The 23,601-nt window shown below is 42.4% G+C and overlaps 1 protein-coding gene across 1 annotated transcript in view; it reads left to right on the top strand.

Moving 5' to 3' along the window:
• Positions 1-23,601, top strand: part of LKAAEAR1 (LKAAEAR motif containing 1) — a 259,422-nt gene that overhangs the window by 108,549 nt on the left and 127,272 nt on the right. Inside the window, exon 2 of the mRNA XM_044090387.1 lies at positions 6,454-6,803. Coding sequence (XP_043946322.1) covers positions 6,474-6,803 — 330 coding nt within the window. The 5' untranslated portion in view covers positions 6,454-6,473. The remainder of the gene's footprint in view (positions 1-6,453; positions 6,804-23,601) is intronic.

Here is a 23,601-nt window from a genome sequence, read left to right as displayed (position 1 = left end):
CTAACAGGAAGAGCGGGAATACCAACTGCTTAAGATAAGTGCAACATTCTCCTTACAGTTTTTTGCTGCAGTGGTTATTTGAAGTTATTACTTATGGTAATAGTGTATGTAGGGATATCTGCAATGAATAATAATTTAACAACAGTAATTTACTCATGGAAAGCAGAGAGGCTTTACCCAACTAGTGAGAAAGGTAAGGGGAGGCCTATCCCATACAAATGCCATAATACAGCATTTAAAGGTGCCAAGCGAACATAGGCTGGGATATGCTTGGACATACAGACCTGTTTGTATCAGTAACTTCCCAGTGTATCAGGGGTGAAATTTGTTTTTGCATTCCTAGGCTGGCCACAATACAAATTACTGGTAAGCATGCATTTTACAAATGCTTATCCGCTGTAGCCGTTGTGTGTCAGCACACATAATGTATGTTCTAATCTTGCTTGTATGCTGGATGGCACTGTTACAGGTTCACAGTTGTAGAGATAGACACAGTACGTCAGATGTACTTATATAGGCAGAGATACACTGCATTTCTGGTCAGGTTGCCCATGGACAGTCGGTATACTCAAGCGACTTCAGATAATGTCAATATTGTGCATGGATAGCCGGAACTGCATAGATGGGGGCCATAGCACATATACAACTAGAGAATAGCTGTGTAACTGCCTATGTTGTGCAGTGTATAGATCTGGGTAAGCTGTATTTAGGGAGTTATTGTTGAGTGGGTGTATAGGTAATTGAGTGGGTTCAGAGAGTTTGGCCTGTGCCATGCAGTTGTTTATGGAAGTACAGCATACTGTTATGTGTACTTACCAGGATTCTTGACCAGTGTTCAGGATGGATGGTATACGACAGTCCTTACTAATACTGTATTCTTTCTTCATACAGCACCATGCCAGGCAAAAGTAAAGTGCAGAAGACCAAGTTCTCCTGCATGAGAATGAATTCTGTTCCAGATTCTACTAAAAACTCTACCAGTGCTGGTCTTTCACTTATCCCCCTACTTCTTTCTCTTTGCCTACACTCTGATATTAATCCTTAATAGGGAAGGCAATCTCTAGCCTGCAGACCAAATAAATTCTTAGCCTTTTCCCATTCTATTACCTTTTCCTCTCTAATTATATGCTCCCAGTACCTTGGTTCCTTTGCTAGTTTTCTAAATAAATTCCAGCCCCCTCTTGCCTATTGTCTGTATCCCTAATTGCAGTGATCCCTATCGGCAGACTCTGCTTTCTCCATTCTCGTGTTGGCTTAGTTCTTATAATGCTTTCTATTACTTTATGAATATAATATTCTGAATGGTTATTGCTATTTTTCTTAAGGATCTGCATCCAAAATCCCAGTTTCTCCTTGTTTTTTGAGCTTCCACCATTCTATCATCATCCCTTTGCTTGTGCTATGTACAACAGCCTTAACTGTGTAGCTCTGAAATGTCCATTTAAATCAGGTAATCCCAAACCATCTTGTTCTATTCAAAGGATCATCTTATACAATCTCATGCTTGCCCTCTTCCCCTCCCAGATAAAATCCTTCAGCTCTTTATTAATTGCTACCCCCAGTGTCTCCTTAGGTTGATAAAAATATGCCTGACCTGCATACAATACTAAAGGGACTAAAAACAGCTTGTATCTTGATGGGATGTTCTTGAGGCAAATGTGTGGGGTACCCCCACTGTGTCCCTTCCTCATCACTGAAGGGTCCCTGTAGCTAATATACATAAAGCTACACATACCTTGGTATCCATTGGGATAGGTAATCCATAATTCCCACAAGCCCAAAGATGAGATAGATACATGCTTCCAGCTGCTGTATAGTGTTTCTGTCTATATGATTCTAGTCTACAATGTTGGTGTTGTGAAGACCATGAAATGCTAAACATGGTCGTATAACATGGCACCTCCAAGGGTGATGACACACCCACACACCACCACTGCTACTACAGGCAATAATAGCCTGTTGCATGTACACACTCGCTAAAATTGTGGCAATGCCTAATATATTTCCACTACTCCCTTCTACGTACATTAGAATTTCAGTGTCGTTAGTAACACTGGCGATTGTATATCAGGTAGCTCTCTTTGTGCATTTTTGAATCAATCCACCATCTTAAATTCCCTCATTCACATACATTTTAATTTTGTTTGTCTTTTCAGCTTTTCCCAGTTAGGGGTCGCCACAGCGGAACTCCAGTCTGCTAATGATTGGGAGTCGATTTTTATGGTGCCGAGTTGCCAGCCTGGCGCCCAACATTCAGCGAAGGCACACCCTTTGACACATGTCTTTCGGAGGCCAATCGACTGCGGGGAGGACATGCAGACTCCACACAGAAGGCACTCTAGCCGAGAATTGAACAGGAAAACCTCTTGCTGTGAGGCAACAATGCTACCACTGTACCACCATGGCATACATTATAATAATGTTGGTAATCTTCTTCCTACCCCCTCCCCCTATAATCCATCTCCTCACACCTCCCTTCATATTTAACAACACAATATCTATTTCTAACCCTTCTCCCTACACTACATATTCTACTTTATCAAAGCCTCAACATGCTTACAAAACTTATATCAGTCTCAATCCAACTACTACTACTTCTGAGCCTTACTTATATCCACTACCTTACCCAGCCCAACTCCACAAAGCACACACCATTACTACACACAACCAGCTCACTCCCTTCAACTCACTTACACTCATTTGTCTCAGTCTCCCCTGGACTGTATCCCATTAACACCCATCTATTTTTTCACTACAAACTAAGCTGTACTTATAAACTCTTTAGCCCCTCTCTAACCTCCAATATCCACACAAACCTGACAATATACAACATACAAACAAGGCAATCCAAACACCTCATCAGCATAATCCAACACCTAACAACCATACTTCTATCTAGAGATATACACCCTAACCCAGGCCCAAACACTACTTCCTCTACATCTAAATCCATCCTACTAGCTTCTGTAAATGCCCGAAGCATAGCTAACAAAATCCCCAACCTCCATGCCTGGCTTCTCCACAACAAACCTGACATCTTAGCTATTTCTGAAATCTGGTTAAAACCTCATATAAAAGATGCTGAAATAGTACCACCAAACTACTCTATCATCAGAAAAGACAGGGCCCACAAAAAGGGTGATGGGGTAGCTCTACTCTACTCATCCACCCTATCCATTACTCCCTATAACATACCCATTCCTCAGTTCTCCAATGCAGAATTAGTACTAGCTCTATTTCAATTAAATAAACACAAACACATTTGCATAGCCTCACTTTACATCAAGCCCCTGGAGACAATACCTCAGTACTTGAGGATATCCTATCCTGGCTTTCTACCAATATCAGTAATGAAACTATTATCATGGGAGACACAAATATTAATAGGTCTTCCATTCAGTCCCCTACACACCCCCTAAACATCAACCTATATAAGTACTCTCAGCTCATCAGCCTCACTACCAGGCCCTCTAAAGACTTCTCCAGTGGAAGTACCCGAGACTGGATCTTAGTCTCTCACCCCCACTACTACCCTGATAGTGGAACTCTTCTTAATTCCCTCAGTGACCACCTTCCCATCTTCACCAGACATCTTCCATCTCCATTAGAAGTAACTCATAATTACATCAGCACTCGCTACCTTAAAAACTTCAACCCAATAACCTTCTCAGACTCCCTAAAAATCAATAAATTGGAACCCCCTAAAAACCCTACCCCTGGATAATGCTGTTGCACACTTCAATACAACTTTCCTAAAACTGCTGGATAGTTTTGCCCCCATAAAAACCAAAAGAATAAGAAACAACACCGCCCCCTGGTTAACAAAAAACACACTAACTGCCATGCGACTTAGAGACAAAACCTGGGCACAGTACCAAAGAAACAAAACTCCCACCACCCTTAATGAATTCAAATCACTTCGTAATACAGTTAAAATGCTTATCACAGCAGATCAACAGAATTACTTCTTCTTACTCCAAAACAACCACAAAACCAATCCTCAAAAATTCTGGAAAGGCATCACTACCCTCCTGAAACCTGACTCAGCAGAAAACCCAAGCCCAGACCCAAATGCACTAGATATAGATCTGGCTACCCAATTCAACTCTTTTTTCATAGACTCTATTTCCAAACTAACCTCATCCTACTCTAATAACACCTCACCCCCTACGTCTGCATCCCCCCTCTTGTCACCCCCTTCATCTCCAGTCTCTCAACTCTCACCATTCTCCCTAAAACCCCTTCCTACTTCTACCATAAGAAAACTCCTGCAAAAGCTAAAACCATGCTCCAATGCCCCAGATAATATTCCCTCATCCTTCCTCAGAATAACTGCCAAAGCCATTGCCTTCCCCATCAGCATCCTAATCAATCGATCTATCCAAGAAGGTCTTGTACCCAAACTATGGAAAAGGGCTTTCATCATTTCCCTGCACAAAGGAGGCAATAATAACAATATCAGCAACTTCCGTCCCATCGCCATCCTCTCTCCTATATCAAAACTTCTAGAGAAATGTATCCATCTTCAACTCCTTCCCTATCTCTCAGATAATAACTTACTAACTTCCACACAACATGGATTCAGACCAGGTCACAGCACCATAACTGCCCTCCTTACCTTCCTGGAAACTGTAAATAAAGCCAGAGATTCTGGCTCTACTGTATCTACCCTCTTTCTTGACCTCTCTAAGGCCTTTGATACTATCTCTCACAACCTTCTCCTAACTAAACTATCTAACTTAAACTTATCCCCTTCCTCTCTCAGTTGGCTCACCAGCTATCTCTCCAACAGGCAACAAGCTGTCAAGCAGAAAAAAGTCATCTCCTCTTTCCTTAACACACCCACTGGTGTCCGCCAAGGTTCCATTTTGGCTCCTCTCCTCTTCAATATATTCATAAATTATTTCTTCCCCTCAATGCCTCATGCCTACCTTATTCAATACGCAGATGATTATACAATTATCTGTGCAGCCACATCCATCCCCACTCTCTTAAAACTGACTCAAGACACCTTCTCTACCACAGAACAGTGGATGAAGGACAATCATCAAGCACTCAATGCATCAAAAACCAAACTTATGGTATTTACCCCCTCAAAAACACCATTGATAGAAAACTATTCTCCATCACTAGCCAGAATAACACGCCTCTTGAACTGGTATCTGAAACCAAACTACTAGGAGTCCAGATTGATGACCAGCTTAAATTCAATAGCCACCTACAACTAAACATAAAAAAACACCAAAAACTTGGCATGCTCTACCGACACAATTAATTCCTCAGTACATCTACTAAGCTCACACTCGCTACTACATTTCTCATCCCTTCCCTCCTTTATGGTGCACCTCTCCTAACAAACCTACAATCATCTCTCAAAACAAAACTGTCCTCTTGTTATAATAAAATTGCCAAATTTGCCACTAGCCACAAATCATGTACCCATCACTGTGCATCTCTCCACAAACTTAACTGGCTAGAGCTTCCCAACTATCTCTCCTATACTCAGCTCCCTTTTGCTCACAAACTAATTTTTCATCCTTCCCTCTGTCCCTCTCTCAGCTCTACCTTTAAAATGTACCTGCCACAAAGACTACTAAGATCTAATAACCAAAACCTAATAGAGCTGTACAAACCCCTTCACTCTCCAGGACAAAACTTCCTGTCCTTTGCCCTGGCACGCCTATGGAACTCCCTTCCTCCCTCCATCCGTATCACCACCAACCTCCCTGCTTTTAAAAAATCACTGCACTCACATCTAACATCCTCATGGGTATGCTCCTGCTCCCACCCCTCATAGCCTATTCTCCACTTCCTGCAGGCAACTATATCATATATTACCAGACACCAAATAATAAGCCAACTGTAATGACATCTTATAATTCTCTAATCCTACTATTCCACTCAAGAAACTATATATTTACTTCAGCAATGCTTTGTTTTTCTACAAAATTTAACCTAAAAAATGTTATTGCACCTGCTTAAATCTTGGTTTTCTACAAAATGAAACCTAAAAATTGCATTGTAAATGCTTACTCTTTGTTTTGTCTTGAACCCACAAATGACTGAAATTGTAAACTGCTGTAATCTTTTTGTAACCTTTGTTTTGGAGCTTTTCACTCGAGGACTCCATTGAAAATGGGTTCTTACTGGCCCAATGGACTATCCGGGTAAACCAACTGCAAATAAAAATAAATAATAAATAATTACTGTGAATTGCTGATATGTCCAGTAAGCTACAGAAAGGCTCAAGAAAGGTGAAATATATCTGTTAAGTGCCAAAGATCAGGGTCACATTTCAGAAATTTGATGACAACTAAGTGTAAGAAAACTCCTTTGGTGAATCAAGAAAAGGGTTTACAGAACAAAGATGACTTTATGCTTTATGTGCTTTGTAAATGAGTAACACTGAACATCCTGGCAAATGTTGCAAATTAACTTTTTTTTTTTAAACAGGGTAAATATTCTAAGACAAAATGGCAGAGAAACATGTTCAGGATGGAAAGGAAAAATTTGTTCCCAAGAACTGGAAAGTGTTGGCCCCATCAGAACTTAGAAGGATGGCTCCACAGCAGAGAGCCAGATACATGGCCTATGAGGAGCCCAACAAGGTGGCGGTCGACTCAATGCAGGCCTCACAAAAACGCATAAATGAGACTGTTAAAGCAAGTCAGGAAAGGCAGAAAAGTATGGAGTCCAAGACAAATGAAGAGGAGAGCAAACAAGAGAAGCTGATTGGTCAACTAAAAGCAGCAGAGGCAAGAAGTCGTGTACGAATCTTAAGGCTACATTTTCAAAGTATGAGAGTAAGTTAAAATTTAAATTCACTGCATCTTTCTCGTCTTCGCAGTGTATATTCAAGAAGTAAGTATGCAGCAAGACAAATCATGTGAAATTGTCTCCAATCACCGACACAAGATATTTGCTTTGCTTGCATTTTAGCTCACAAGATGACTGCACTGTTACATACTACAGGAATCCCCATAGTATCCTATATTCAGAAATCTAAGCTTTACCAATTAACAACATATTTGTCTACAATTACTTGTTTTCAAAGTTTCTGTGGGTCATTTCATTTTTATATATATAATGTCTTAGCATGCATAACTCTCAACACAGAGATATTGCAAGTAGTAATAAAGACCTTCCTTGAAAAGTAGGTAGATACAGCCAAAAATCTGGACATCTAATTAGAATGACATTTTATTACCAAGCAGCACATAATCACCAATTCCTGTAAGAATACTGCTCAGTATTAATATATATCAGTATATAGTGTGTGTGTGTGTGTGTGTGTGTGTGTGTGTGTGTGTGTGTGTATGTGTATATGTGTGTGTGTGTGTGTGTGTATATATATATATATATATATATATATATATATAGTTTACTATTGAAATGTCGAACGGCACTACATCGACTGTACTATAGTTGAACACGGAAGTTCGAAAATAGTAATGTGGACGACAAAAAAACAATCTAGGACTGTGTTTTAACATGGGTCGAGGTAGGGGAGATGTTTGTAGTTCTGAATAATACTGAACACCTACCTCGACCCATGTTAAAACCATTCCTAGATTGTTTTTTTGTCGTCGACATTACTATTTACGAACTTCCGTGTTCGACTATAGTACAGTCGATGTAGTGCCATTCGACATTTCAATAGTAAACCTATATATATATATATATATATATATATATATATATATACATATATCTGTGTGTGTGTCTGATCTGGAGACAGAGAGCAGTGTGATGCATCATTGGATGCAGGGGCCAGTACTTTACAGCCTGGGAATATTTGCATTAGAAAGCAGTCTTAATGTCTGCAATGTTAGCCATATGAGTTACAGAGTATGGATCCACTCTCCGAGATCTTTTGTTATGGTAACTATATAGCATTAATTTTTCCAAGGCGAGGATGCTTTTATGTCAAGATTTAGTATACAGATTATGCTTTCCCTATAGATATCTGCCAGAAAACATTACTGTACAGTGTCTCATTCTCTTAGGGAAAAAAGTAAAAAATAGATTACCCGGAATACCCAACACTATACTTTGAAATAAAGATTAATTTCCTATTAGATTCTGACTATGACAATGTCATTACATATGTTTCTATCTGTCTCTCTCCAGATAATCATTTAATGAGATGGATGCAGTGTTTATAGTCAGCCATTATAATCAGAGCAGGTAGAAGCTCTCCACTCAGGAATAAAATGGATGACCCTGATGCTGAATTCTGTGGCAAAAGTCAGTGTCCTACCATAGTATTGTCTTTATATGAGTGATTATCACCTAGACATTGAAGCAACATTGATGGAGCTTCAGGTTTTTTTTTTTTTGCTTGCTATGTCCGTGCATTGTTAAATGCAGCTGTCTTATTTCGTCTGATTGTAGTGCCTGTGTGTGTGTCTGCTGTTTAGGCAGTTTGCAGTGCCTGTCTGTGTGTATTACTTAGTCAGTTTGCAGTGCTTGTGTGTGTATTATTTAGTCAGTTTGCAATGCCTGTGTCTGTGTATTTTGAATCTCAGATAATATATCATAGGTTATTATGGTTTTAGCCATAACTCATGACTATTTATAGAATTCTACAAATGTTTATGCCTAAGCTACACATCTCTGGAATTTGTCTGCAAGCTCTGGAGGATTTGAGTCTACTCAGATTTTGAATTATTTTATAATTTTCTGGATGGCTGCATGCTGTTATGTAGCAGTGCTGAGGTGTTTTGTGTAGTGTTTTAGTTAGAATTGCACTATTGCGGATCTGTCTTTCAAAACAGGTTTTTTAGGTGTTCTTGACTGCTGAAAGTGAAACAAAATTGAAGTCACTTTATTAGCTTAATCAATTCCTTCCTAAACTGATTTTATGTTTATTTAGTGTTTTGAAGTCAAGTAAAAGTCTACTACTGAAATGTTAAAAAGAAGATAGAGATACATAACCATCCTAGTATCTCCTTTCCTGTATCTTCCGTGTTATGAAAGGTAGAGAGCTTGTTTAGAAGATCTAGGTTAAAGCAATTGAAAAGTCTGTGTCTCTATTAACTATAAAGATCATAGAAAAGCCTGTATCTCATGTAGTTGTATTGATAGTTCTCATAATTGTTCTGTTGAAGATGATTTGGCACCTAACAATCTTTTTGGCCTTATATTGGAATCCCTGATGTACAGATTGTCAATGCCAGGGAAAGGCCCACATTCGTAATGCTTATTTAGATTATGGCAAATTTGTGGAGATCCTTTGAGCTCAGCGGTACATTTTTGGCATTTCTTCTCCTACCAGAGTTTCAGTAGAGGCTAGAGAGTTGAACATCACCTCAACTCCCTAACCCAGGGTGTTGATGTTTTCCTTCAAGTCCTCACATTTTTTGAACCAGTCCTAAAGCAGCCAGCATAAACTACTATGGCATCAATTTCAGTACTTCAACATGTGTCAGCTACTGAGACATGAGCATTGATTTTATTATTGACAGTCTCTCTTCTGACATTGCCTCCTTCAACATTTCTCTTGGTGTCACAGTTACTGACACGGTACTCTCAGCCTCACTAGTGACTCCTTGGTCAATTCCTAAACTCAAGGCTTCAGTGCCAACTTGGGTCCATATGCTTTTGGAGAGTGATGCTACAGCCTTTAGTAATGATGGTTGGAAAGCTGACTAGAGTTACTCTAAGACCAATGCAAGCATCAGTTCAGATTTTGATTCAAAGCTAGTCAATCTCAGGTCTCATGGATTGTCATAGTGGGAAGGCACACCTAAGTACTTTTACTTCTCCATCGGACCTTTTCTTCTCCCAAGAGAAAGTCTTTATTTTCTTCTGAATCACCTTTTCCAAAGGTCCATAAAAAAGCCTTTTGCAAGAGGAAGCACATAGATTCACCTATAAAGATGGATGAAGATGATGGCACAGCTTCACCTGTGTCCTCTACTGATGACCCCAAATCTGGGGAAATCCTGGAAATGATTCATCAGGGAGAGGGCTGGTTAAATTACCCCCTATTGTCCCCCTACATGAACAATAAAGAAGACTATCCAGTCTACCCATCAGTCTTCCTGGGGGTTCCTCTACACTGCTAATAGTGTTTCTTGGAAGAGCCTAGACATGACAGCTTTAGCTCCTAGAAAAGCAGATTGTGCTCAGCACTCTCCCATGAAATGGGCTTTCTGGTTGGGGGCTTCTAAGCTAAATACATCAGTGATGGCAACTGTTTAAAAAGGGCCCCACCCCAAAATCCTGCAGTTAACAAAGTAGATAAGGAGTCCAGGGTGGGGGAACACAAAGGAAAATGTGCATATACATTCTTTTCTTTTCTTTGAGGGTGCTTAATTTCAAAAAGATGTGTCCTACAAAATACACAAAACCATTAACCAGACCTTGTAAGGATATGCTTTTCTACTAATTGGCAACAGTATCCACCATGATAATCCACATGCTGTATTTAGCTTGGAACACAGCCAAAGATTCCACCAGGCTGTGGGATGTGGCATAGCTGTTCAGTGGTATATGTGCCACCAAATGACCAGCTTTGTTGAGGATGCTAGAGTGATATTTATAAATGCCTGTTTTGTTCTGGTTGGAAGTAAAGACATGCACAATATAGAAAAGAAGATTAGGTCACTCTCTCCTACCGGGTTAAAGGTCATCATTCTCAAGGGATGTTTCTGAAATGCTGAAGACCTCCCACCCAATGTGCTTAGATATGAGCAACAGCAACAGCACTCTAGGAAAATCCTAACAAACAAAGTATTTTTTGAAAGTGATCACAAGTCCCATCCTGAGGTTCTTAGCAGTCAGCAAGCCTGCATGTAACAAACAGCCGTAACGCCTTGCCTCGGTGGTTCTCCCTGGAAAGTATCAGAAAGTGTTCATTCTCCTACCTGTTTAGGTGGAAAGGGATGACCACATACAGATGGGTGAGAACAGTTATAGTCAGAAGTTACGATGTACTCCTTCTTTCTTTCCACCTCAGTTTATCTATCTCTTCTCCAGCTAAGCATCTCTCCCTATTAATAGAAGGTGTCAGAAATGGAGGTTGTAATCTTGATAAACAAGTAATCTATCTAAGGAGTCCCACCAGACAAGAGGGTCCAGATATTAGACCAGGTTCTTTTTAGTGCCCAAAGAAATTCAGAGACACCTCAGGTCAGTTTTCGGTCTCAGTAGCCTAAACATATTCACCCACAGAGAAATTGTTTTAACATTCTCAGTTTTGTCAATCCTTCCTTAATGATGGAAGGAGACTGGACAGGTTACCATTTGAAATGTCGTGACCTGCTAGAGCAAGTCTCAAAAGACATACTGAATGGCTGAAAAATGGACTTAGATATACTAAGTTTGAAATGGCCATTTCTAGGAATATTACCTTTTCCCTGAGTTATGGAAATCTTGGAGTGATATATATATATAAGTTTGGGGGTGTGGGTGGCTTGCCCTCCACTTCTGAAGTTGTAGGAAGGCTTGACCTCCTGCAAAAAAAAAAAAAGAAGTTTAAAGAAGAGTTGTCCTTTTTATGGCTTGTAGACACTCGACGTTGCAGATGCTGACATTTCAATATGGAGCCGATTGAATATGCTCTTTGGACATCCAGGATGCCTGTTTCCATATAAACCTCATAAAGGAATTTAATAGGTATCTGCTTCAGAGGCAAACCCAGTCATTATCAGTTTTGGACTCTTCTATTCCATCTTACATCAACACACAGAGTGTACACCAAATGCACATCTGTGGCTGTGGCATTCTTGTGTGTACAGGAAACAAGTGTTTCTATTTCTGGATGACTGGCTTCTGATTGTCCTTTCCATACAATGCCTACTGCCAATGAAGGAGTCTTTGATCAGCTTATTCACTGTCTGGCAATGACAATGACTGTGTCAAAGTCCCAGCTACAGCCTCCATACCTGCTCACATTTAAAGGCTGCCATTTGGACATGAAGTTATGCACAGCAGGACTCTCCATGGAGAGAGCCCAGGCTCTTCAAGTAAAGGTTTCTGCTCTTATTCTCCACAAGCACTGCTTACTTATCTTGGTATCACAGTGGCAGCCATTCCCATAGGTCCTCATGTTAGATTACACTTGAATGTTTTCTAGTGGACCACATGGTCCAGTGGTCTTAGAATACAGACTATATGGGAGCAAAAAAGCTGCATCTCTCAGGCCTGCAAACAAAATATAATGCAGTGTTTGCACATCACTGTTCCATGGCAGCAATCTCAAAGGAAGTGTCTGACCTTAGGTGTTTGGGCATTTAGATATATGGACAACTCATGGTGTATAGATCTGATTGGAGTCTCCCCTGCCTAGACATCAATGTACTGCAGATGACAGCTGTTCTAGTTATTGTTAAAGAATTACAAGACTCCATCTCAGAGAGAGTTCTAACCAACAAGCAGAAAGAATCCAGTGCAGTCCCTTATACTAGAAAACTGTGACACTTTATACGTGGGTAATGTCCAGCAACTGTTTTCTTATTGCTATCCATATCATGGGGATGTCTGATTCTTTGTCAGAAAAGCTAAGAAGATTCCTGCTGTTACCCTACAGTTGTCCCTCAGCTCCTCAGTGATGAGGAAGATTTTCCAAAAATGGGACAAAGCTTGCTGCAACCTGTTTGCCTCTTTGACCACTCCCTCTTGTAGAGAATTCTTATGCATTAAATCATACAGGAAACATGCAAGGGATGCTGGCATACCTCTCAACTGTACAGATGTTTGTAGACTGTCCAGATTTTTGCCTCATATTTTAGGCCTGTTTCTCACAAAATTATGTTTTTTTCTGGCAAATCATGAAGGTTGAAGTCAGAAAATGACAGCTATTTTAGTTTAAGACTTCATACCCTTCTGAAAATTCATAGGTTCATAGGTAGGTACTAGGCTATTGGCCCTAGGGCCTATATAAGCCTAGCCAAAAAGGTACCCTGGCTTTCGCCTCCAAAGAAAATTATTTTCCTGTGCCCCTGTTGAGCAGAGCCACAGAAGTGATCCCTGGGGTGAATTTCCTATCTCCCATCCAATCATTAAATTGCAGGCCTTTGTTGTTCAAAATATGTTGTTTTCATAGATTAGTACTAGGCTAACTGCCCTCATGGGCCATTTTAAGCCTAGTCAATTACCCCATGTGAGAATCAAACACTGCACCTTGTGCTTCTAAGGTAAGCACCTTAATCATTACACCAATCTCCCACCCCTACATGCTAATGCAAAACCTGCTATTCCATCAACTTTCTAAGTTTGTAAGAGCAATATTGAAGAGGTGTCTGTAATTTTTGGGCCTTTGTCTCCCCCATTACCTTTAGCTATCTCCACATTTCTTCCTCTAAGAGGTTGACAGTTATAGATGCTGGTACTCACACATGCCACATGAGCTCTTCTATGACTTTCCAGGATTTCCCCTGAATATGATATGTATTCAGAAGGTAAAGCTCCACAAAACTAAAGTCATCCTCCTAGCTTATTAATGCTCCCAGCAGATCTGGTTTCCTCTTCCGCATCCTCATTGTTTGAAAATGCTTACGCGTCCATTGAGAAAGTCTCACCGAAATATTTACTCTTTATGGTTCACTGTTTGCCTTCTCCATCTCCAGCAGTTGGTAGCTTATCCAGTGGCAAGTGGACATACTGCTTGACGTGGGCCAACTCCAAGAGCTTAGATCCATTTTCTGCTGACAAAAAAATTTAAGAATGGATTTTTTAGACTGGATAAAAATGCGTACTTTGCAGTCATTTCAGAGTTCTACTGAGGGCCTGACTACATTTCCTTAGTTCACTTGTTCATTTTCAAAAAAATTTCCAAAGAGCACTTTCTTGTTCAGACCTCCACTTTGAGGTGCATGTCCTCCTTGGATCTTACACTGTGTCCTGGAAAAACTGACACAAGTTCCTACAAACTCAGCTGTTTCCACAGATTTAAAATACCTTCAGTGGAACAACAGTTTTCTTGGCAGTTGTTACTTCCTTTAGAAGGATTTCCAGACTTCATGATCTTCCTGATGAACCATTTTCTCTCATCTTTCACAAAGCCATAGTTTGTATTAGAACCAATCATATTTTTATACTGAAGTAGCAAAAGTGTCCACTGCCTCTATCTGTTTGTTGTTAGCCTGTTATCATCATGGAGAGGACTTCATACACTGTAAGGATGAACATCACAGCTTGAGATATTTTGTGGGCAGAGCCAGTCTTAAAAATACTGAGATCCAAGTTTTTTGTTTCCTTTTTTATCAAGTCTTTCAGCTGTAAGGTCTCCACATTTACCCTTAGCAGATGGCTGTCTGACTGTATAAAGTTTGGTTATACCAAACGTAACAAGCTACTACTTGAAGTTGCTAAAGCTTGCTGACTAGAACTGTAGTGACCTCACTAGCCTTTTTCAGAAATGTATCCTTCAATATTTGTGCAGCAGCTACATGGCCTTCCCCGAATACCTTTGGGAACATTATAAACTGCATCTTATTTACCAATACAGATCTGCATTGAGGCTAGAGTTCTGAAGGGTATATTCTCCTTGGAACTTTGTACCATGTATTACATAAGGTGGACTGATGTCTAGCTGATATGAAAGTCACATACTTAAAGTATCATACATGCAATGTGTGTGTGTGTGTGGGTGTGTGTGTGTGTGTATATATATATATATATATATATATATATATATATATATATATATATATATATATATATATATACATAAGCGCTACAGCATCCTGAAAGCCCAAAATCCTGAGACCAAAATCTCGAAAATTCAAAATCCTGAAAACACACAGGATACCAACACATCCAGCACAAGTACATACAGAAACAAAACGCAAACCATATTACTCTTTTCCAAGTATAAGACGGGGGGCAAGCCTCCCTGCTTCCCCATGTGGTGAGCTGTGCCCCCACACCCCCTGCTACTTAAATATATCAACTCCAAGGTTGCACTTAGTGGAGGGTGCAGGGAGACTTACCCCCCTGCGTATAGTTGAAGGGTAATATGTTTCTGTATGTACTTGTGCTGGACTATAGTAAGTTTTGGTATCCTGTGTGTTTTCAGCATTTTGAGTTTTCAATATTTTGAACTTTCGAGATTTACTCTCTTGACTCCATTGCCTTTGGATCAGGATGAGTCTCCGAGCCAAATAATTTGTGCCTTGTCTCAAGGCATGGATTCAACACCAAAACTTTCTAAACTATCTCTTTCCCTCAGAGCTCAACACTGGATAGATTGGTTTTGTTGATAACATCGGATCCAGGGCAAGCTGGGGGAGGGTCTTACTACATTTTAGTCAGATGGTATAGGAGTGTCTTTGTTCCCAATCTCTGCCTTGGCATTTGAGGCTTTTGAAAGGGTTCTTACTAGGCCAAGAAAGGAGGTGCTTTCCACAAGGTCAGCTCTGTCCCAACCCCTTTTGAACATTGCATCTGTCTCTGCATATCCAGGTCAAAATGGACAGTCAGCTTTATACATTCCCTGGGCTTCTCACCATGTGAGCTCCCAGTCTAACTCTGACCCATCTCCTGAAGTCCTCAATGCAGAGGCCTCAGAAAACAGACTTGTAAGAAAAGACATTTAGATTCCTCTGAAGAATCAGTCACTGAAGACACAGACTTGGATGACTGGGGTGGATCCCCAAGATCCCCTCTAGAGGATGTCACTTTCAATGACATTTTGGAGTTGATGAAACAACAAGGGGGTTAGTCAGCTAATGCACCCTCCCCTCAGGAGTCTGTGTTCCTTGAAGCTTTTAGAGTTGGCCCTTTTACCCCCTGGGTGGTACCTCCAAGTTGGCCCTTTTACCTCCTGGGTGGTACCGCCTGCTGATGCAGTTATAGACCTAGTAGCTCAGTGGGCTTGGAATGATCCTGATATGGCAGAGCTGATTCCAAAGAAGCCAGATAAAATCGTGGTCACACCTAAGGACAGAACATACTAAAGCAAGGAGCAAAGGTCCCCTTTTAAATGCCATAGTTGTAGAAGTTGTCACTAAGAAGGAAGTCTCTGAGGAGAGTATGTCTATCCGTCCTCCTAGCAGGGAATCAAGAGTGTTGTACATGATCAGGAAACACTCATATGCATCAGTGACTTTCACACTCAGAGCTCTGAACTACCTAGCCCACATGACACATTTCCAGAGTGACTTGACTAAGGAACTCACCAAGTCCCTCTCAGGTAGCATACCAATGGACATCCAAAAACAGTGGAGTCCCACTTGTCTACCTTACAGCTGATGTCCAACATCTGTTCTCTAAAGCAGCAGTAACCGGCATAGCCATTTGACGGCATGAATGGATGCAATTGTGTGACTTTGCAGAAGGCTTCCAGATGGCCTTCCTTAACACCCCCTTTGATGGTCCCACATTCTTCCGACATAAGGTTCAGGAAACTCTCATCAAGAGCAAGCAAGATGGTAAGACCCTTTCTGCTGTTGGAATACACTTTTCTAGCCCTCAGAGAACCACTTCCAGGAGCCAGAGAGATGGTAAGAAGATGTGGATTAGAAAATCTCAAGGATTCAATCAGGACACTTTTGCAGACAGGTCCTCCCAAGGCAGAGAGGAAAGCAATTTCAATGGACGTTACCCTTGGGGTGGAAGCGGACCACAAAATCAGGCATTTCATGGTCCCTTTTCTGAGAAATCCTTCTAGCACTCCTGAAGGATTGCTAGTCTGCCACACTCTGTAGGCAGTTAGGGTGCTTATTCCTGCACCCTCAAGACTGACAGGCCATCACTCAGGATACTTGAGTGCTGAGAATAATCACCAAATGCTGCGTCATCTCCTTTCTTTCCCTTTCTCTAAAGAAAAGAAAAGAAGGATTCCCATAGTGCCACCTGATCAGGTGGAATCTGCAGCAGTAAAAGTCTTAAAGCTGTCAGATAAGAGTTATCCATCAGGTCCCTCCAGTGCAGTTAGAATATGGAGTCTATTCCAGGTTCTTTTTAGGTCCGAAAATACAAGGAACCTAAAGCCAGTTTTGAACCTCAGTCATCTTAATCAGTTTGTAAACCAGACAAAGTTCCATATGGTAACAAAGTCCATTCTACCTCTTCTCAGGAAGGATGACTGGATGTGCTCTATAGATCTCCTGGATACCTACTACCATATCAAGATAGCGAGACAATCCAGGAAATTTTTCCATTTCTGGCTGGGAGCCAGTCACTTCCATTTCAGGGCACTGTCCTTTGGTTTCGCCCCAACCCGATCACGAGTTCACAAAATGTACACAAAAAAAACAGGAACTTTGTCATTATACAACCTCAGCCCTCAGCCGGATGCAACCTTTCTGGGTCATGTCCTTCTGTAGTATATCAGGTATTTCTTTTAATGAGACAATGAAAAGCTGTTTATTGATAAGCATGCAACAGTCTGAGGTATTCAGAGAAAGAAAGGGACTATGAGGGGTTGGGAGTCACATCCCTAGATTCACAGCTTCTGAAAGGTGCCACGGTCAGATTTAGTCAGATCCAATAACCCAAAGCCTGAAATGGACAAAAAGAAGACAACACAGATCTGTCGTTATGTGAGTACATAACTTTCAATCTGATGTTGTTAATCTTCATTCATTCTTACTGATGGGTTATCGTTCCATCCTCGGAACCAAGCTGGCCAATATCAAGCTCATGTCAGCCAAAAACTCTCAAGCCAAGGTCCTACCCAGAATGCTCTGCTCCATGTCACCTCCGATCTCATTTGCCTCATTGCTTAACAGCCATGTCAAGCCACTCTCTCAGCTACGTGTCTAATTTGTTGACAGTTTATATATTGTTATACTCTGCATTTTGTTTCTTTTTTCTCTCAAAAGTCTATTCTAATATTTCCTACCCTATCGCACACTTTAAACTCTCTCCCTTTAGTCTTTTCCCTTTATTACCCTCTTTTCCTACCTCAGGGTAATTCCCCATTACCATCGTTGGTAATTCTTCCTTTTCTCTTTTACCCTTTTCTTGCGTAGCCGTTATTCTTCCTTTTGCTACTGTGCTTCTTCTCCACACCAGCTATGTCGGATAAGAAAAGTTCCGTTGGTTTCAAGCAGTGCAAGGATTGCGGCCATAAGTTACCACTTTCTGATGGCCATGACTTGTTTGTCTACTGTCTTAATGTCTCCCACTTGACTGTAGATCCTCTGTGTGGGATTTGTAAAAACTTCTCGACCAGGACTCTCAATGAACGAAAGAATAAGTTAATTTTGAAAGGTCTCCTCAAGTGTCCTTTCTCTGAGACTATTTCTGGGTTGGAGGGCTCACTCCCTCCTGTTAAACCCTACAAGAGGTGTTCTTCCTCTTCTTTATAAAAGTCACTCCCTTCTTCTCCCTCTGGCGATTGTAGGGAGTCGACTCACAAGAAGGCGAAATTGATTACTACTCCGGCGCTGCCACCTGTGATCATGTCAGCTCCAGCCTCGGCACCGCCCTAAATGATCCTAACTACAACCATGTCTCCTTTACCGGAGTTCCTGGTGCAGACAACTATGGTTCCGACAGTTCTGTCACAACCCCTAATGGCACCATCAGTACAGATTCAGTCCCCTTCGGCACTGTTAGTGCAGTCACCTTTGGCTCCAAGTATGACTCTTCTGTACTCCACTACACAGACTTTTTCAGCACCGACATGTACTTCAGTGCAGTCCTTCTTGGCACTGCGTTATTGCCAGTGTAGACACTTTCCACTACAGCACCATACCCTTCAGGGCAGACCTTTGCCTTTACGGTGCAGGCACCGTCGACTACTACAGCGCTGACAACTTTGGCACAGACCTTTTCCCACACCCTGGCTCCAAGCTCTGCACCTATTGAATTAGCAAGGACCAAATATTCCCCTTCACTGGATCCTTTTGCAAGCATTCAGTATAGTCCTTTCCTGGAAAGGCCAGAATTGCCATCAGCCTTCTCCATGAGGTCAACCAAGAGTCTTTCTGAGCAGGATGTGTTGTGGCTTGTTGACCAGTTGCTTGTGGCCACAAGTCTCTCTCAACCATTGAAGTCCATGTTCCCTCATTCAGGTGAGCATATTCTGCCTCAAACCCCAACGTTTACTCCTCCTTTGATTTCCACTCATTTCAAAGACTATTACTCCGACAGCAGCTTCCCTCCCTCTGACTCCAGTAGTGGATCTCACATTGGAACCAGAGCCCTCCTTGTGGCCTTCAGTGCACTGGGCATCGGGCTCTTCTCAGGCCAGTGGCTGTGCTGTTGGGGAGGGCATTCCTGGCTCCACACCAAGTTTTTAATATGGCACCTTCCAGGGATGCTCTCTCTCTCTTGTGGTTCACAGTCATCTTGAGACTCCTGGTCTGTGGGCGGCTTGTCGGGGTGGGGTGTGACCCCGGTTCTGAGGTTTTCATGCTCGGTTCCAGGCTCCCATTTCTCCTTGGGCAGGCCAGCCTTCCAGGCCATGGAGAGGGTGCTTGTCTCCACTGGCAAAGCTCATTTGTCGGAGTCTTCTCCCACCTCTGTGCTGCAACTGCCACAAGCTCCAACTCCCAGACACCGGGCACAAGAGCCTCAGGTCTCTCCTCCTCAGGAGACCCCCCCTGTTTTCAGTCTTCCCCAGAACCTCCCACTGAGGAAGTACCTTGCAAAGCATCATGTAAGAGGAAACACGTGGACGCCACTGAGGAGTCATTGACTGAAGATACGGATTTTGATAATGGAGAAGGGTCCCCATGGTCACCCTCTGATGAGGAGTCCTTTAGTGACATCCTCGAGATCTTTAAACAGAGGAGTGATTGGAAGCCCTCTAATCCTTCCTGTGAGGAATCTGTATTCCTGCAGGCTTTTTGTTCCCGGCCCCCTACCTCCTGGGTCACCCCACCTGCGATGAGCTCATCCAGCTCATTGTGCAGTGTGCATGGAACACTCCTGACACCCTGGAAGCGATACCTAAGAGGCCAGATAAAATATTATGCCCCCCCCCACTGAGCACCCCCACTGGAACGTGGTCTTCCAGTAGATGCTATGGTGGTGGCAGCTGCTACTAAGAAGGATTTGGCAGAAGAGAGCCAAACTGTCCATCCGCCCAAAAAGGAGTCCTGGGTGACTGACAGATTAGGGAAGCATGTGTTTGCTTCATCGACCTTCACCGTAAGGTCTTTGAATTATTTGACACATTTTACCAGGCTTCAGTGAGATCTTATCAACCATCTCTCTGAATCCTTGGCAGGAGCTCTTTCTGATGAAGTCCGTGATAATGTGGCTTCTCAGATAGCCACCCTAGAGTCCATTTCCAACTCTTCCATGCGTCTTATTTCTCATGCAACAGAAAGGGTGGCTAGTGCGGCAAGCGCAGGTATAGTCGCCAGATGACATGCTTGGATGTGCCTTTGTGACTTTGCGGACTCCTTTAAGGCTTTCTTCATGAATGCCCCCATAGAGGCCGCTTCTTTGTTTGGCGCTAAAGTCAAGGATATGCTGGCACTGTGCGAACAAGATGGCAAAACCTTGTCTGCCATTGGTGTCAGACACTCAACTCCTCAGTGATTCGATTCCAGAAATCAGAGGAGCGGAAAGATCTGGCACAAGAAATTGCAGGATTCTTTCTAGGATGCACATGCTGAGTTTTCCGCTAGAGGCAGAGGGGGAACTCCAATGGAAGATGCCCCTTTTGGGGCAGAGGAGGTCTGCAAAACCTGGGATCCAGAGATTCTTTCTATAGCCAACCCTATCAGCGCTCTTGAAGCTTTGCCCGACTGCTCACCTCTGGAAGCAGTCGGGGGGCATTTCTCCTTGTACCCCATTGCCTGGCAAAAGATAACAACTGACTCTTGGGTACAACGGATTATATCCAGAGGCTATCACATCTCCTTTCATCTTTGCCCAGTCTCATCAAGAGTGTTACTTGACATTCCACCCAGTCAAAGGGAAACAGCAGCACATGAAATCAAATAATGGTTCACCCAGACCCAATAGGATCTGGATTTTACTCAAGGTTCTTTTTAGTGCTAAAAAAGACAGGGAACTGGAGACCAATTATGGATCTCAGTACATGAAACAAATTTGTAAAAACAGAGAGATTCCGGATGGTCATGATTCAGTCTATCCTTCTTCTTCTGGAAGAAGACGATTAGATGTGCTCTGTAGATCTTCAAGATGCGTATTACCACATAAAAGTGGACAAATGCTCAAGAAGATACCTCTGCTTCCATATAGGAGCCAGTCACTACCAGTTTTGAGCCCTGCCCTTCGGTTCTCTACAGCCCCCAGAGTGCTCACAAAATGCATGGCAGTGGTTATCGCTCACTTGCAACTTCAAGGATTCCAGGCATTTCCATAAATAGATGACTGGCTCCTTACCACCCCCACCAAGTGTCTACTGGAAGAAGCCCTGCAGTATACTCTCTTAACAGCTCGAACCCTGGGAATCACTATAAACTGGGATAAATCCAACACAACCCCAGCTCAGTCTTTGGAATTTATAGGGGTACTGTTGGACATGAGAAATTGCACAGCATCTCTTCCAGAACACAGACTTCAGAGAATAAGACATCAAGTTCAACCATTGCTCTGTCACCACAAATCCCCAGCTCGAGCTGTACTTCAGCTACTGGGGTCAGTGGCAGCTTCGATTACCATTGTTCCTCTAGCCAGATACCACTTGAGACTTCTTCAATGGCTACTTCTCACTCAGTGGTACCCTCTACAACATCCTTTGTCTTTTCAAATAAGTATAACTCAGAGAAGCAAGCAAGATTTACTCTGGTGGACGTCTTGAAATCCCCAACAATGGTCTCACCCTTTCAACCCCTATCAACCAATAGCCATAGTGACCACGGACACCTCCCTGATGGGGTGGGGGGGCTATGTCAGGGAAAACTCGGTCCATGCACCTGGTCGGAGACAGAGGCCCTTTTGCATATCAATGTCCTGGAACTGAGGGTGGTGCCAATAGTGTTGCAAGCATTTCACTCCATCCTTCCGTCGGGGACTATTGCGATCCCATCAGACAACATGTCAGTGGTCTGGTACATCAGCAAACAAGGGGGCACTAGATCTTACCCATTATGCTGAGAGACCTTGAGAATATGGTAATGCGCGATAGTTCACAACCGCTTTCTGATTGCAATACACATTCCTGGGAGCTCCAACATGATAGCGGACAAATTGAGCAGGTGCATTCTACAGCCTCATAAGTGGTCCCTCAATCCTCTGAGAGTGACAAAAGTCTTCAACCACTGGGGCCAACCTTGCTGCGACCTATTTGCCTCCCCATCCAACTAGAAGTGCAGCAACTACTTTGCTCTGATCCCCCCTCGGGGACAGTCACCAAGGGATGCTCTAGTCCACGCTTGGCCCTCGGGTCTTCTTTATGCCTATCCTCCTCTCCCCCTCATCTCCCAATTTCTAAAGAAAGCATGACAGTTGAAGAGCAAAGTGATCCTCATTGCTCCATATTGGCCTCGACAAGTCTGGTTTCCCTTCCTCTGGCCTCGCCTGCTAGATCAACAGTAGATCCGTAATCCATCCCCAACGTTGATCTCCCATCTGCAAGGTCTGATTCACCCCAATCTAACATCCCTGAAACTGACAGCTTGGTTTCTCCACTTCCTATAATTGCCAGGCATGAAAACCTTTTATCCCCTGTGTGCAATATTCTTATTGCATATCATAAATTGTCCACCAGACTAATCTATCTTTACAAATGGAAGAGATTCACTCTATGGGCAGCAGATAGGCAAATAGACCCCTTGTCAGCCCTGGTCTCAGTGGTATTGGATTACTTATCACATCTTTTCCACTCTGGAGTGTCTGCCTTACTATCCGTGTACATTTAGCTGTCATCTCAAATTTTCTTATTGGTTTTCAAGATTCTTCACTTATGTCACACAGACTCTGTAAGACTTTCTTGAAAGGGGTTATCCACCTAAAACCTCCTTTTAGAGAACCCCTATAACCTTGGGATTTGGCTTTGGTTCTGCAAGCTTTAACAGCTCCACCCTCTGACCCTGCATCTTCTGATGATGTAAGATATCTCTCTTGGAAAACTTTGTTTCTGATTGCAATCACATCGGTCAGGCAATTGTTAGAACTTCAGGCCTTATGCATCAAACCTCCCTATCTTATCTTCCATAAGGATAGGGTATCACTGAGAACCAATTCTACCTTTTTACCAAAAGTGGTGTCAGAGCAAACTATCAACCAGTCTATTGATCTCCCAGTGTTCTTTCCTAACCACTCTAACAAGGGAGAGTATTGCCTGCACTCCTTGGATGTTCATAGGCAAATACGATTTTATCTGGACAGAACAAAATCTACCTGTAAATCAGACCAGCTGTTTCTGTTTTTTCTGGACCTAGACAGGGTCATCCTGTATCAAAAGTTACATTGGCTTCATGGTTGAGAAATTGTATCACCTTTATCTGTGACAAAAACAATCTCACCTTGCCTCACAGAGTGAAAGCACATTCTACAAGGTCTATGGCAGCTTCAGCAGCTTTCCATGCTAGGGCTTCCCTCAATGATATTTGCTCAGCTGTGACTTGGGCCAAACCTCATACATTTATTCTTCATTACAAATTGGACTTGGCCTCCAGAGGTAGAGCTTCCCTTGGCTCCATGGTGCTCAGGAATGTCCTTCCATGAGGGCCACCCAGGAATACAGGTAGCTGGAGACTCTATCCCATCAGTAAGGAATGA

The sequence above is a fragment of the Protopterus annectens genome, chromosome 12.part0 (assembly GCF_019279795.1).
Source record: "Protopterus annectens isolate FY-2018-M chromosome 12.part0, PAN1.0, whole genome shotgun sequence".
In the NCBI taxonomy this organism is placed as follows: Eukaryota; Metazoa; Chordata; order Ceratodontiformes; family Protopteridae; genus Protopterus; species Protopterus annectens.
This window is presented reverse-complemented; position numbering and strand designations above follow the sequence as displayed.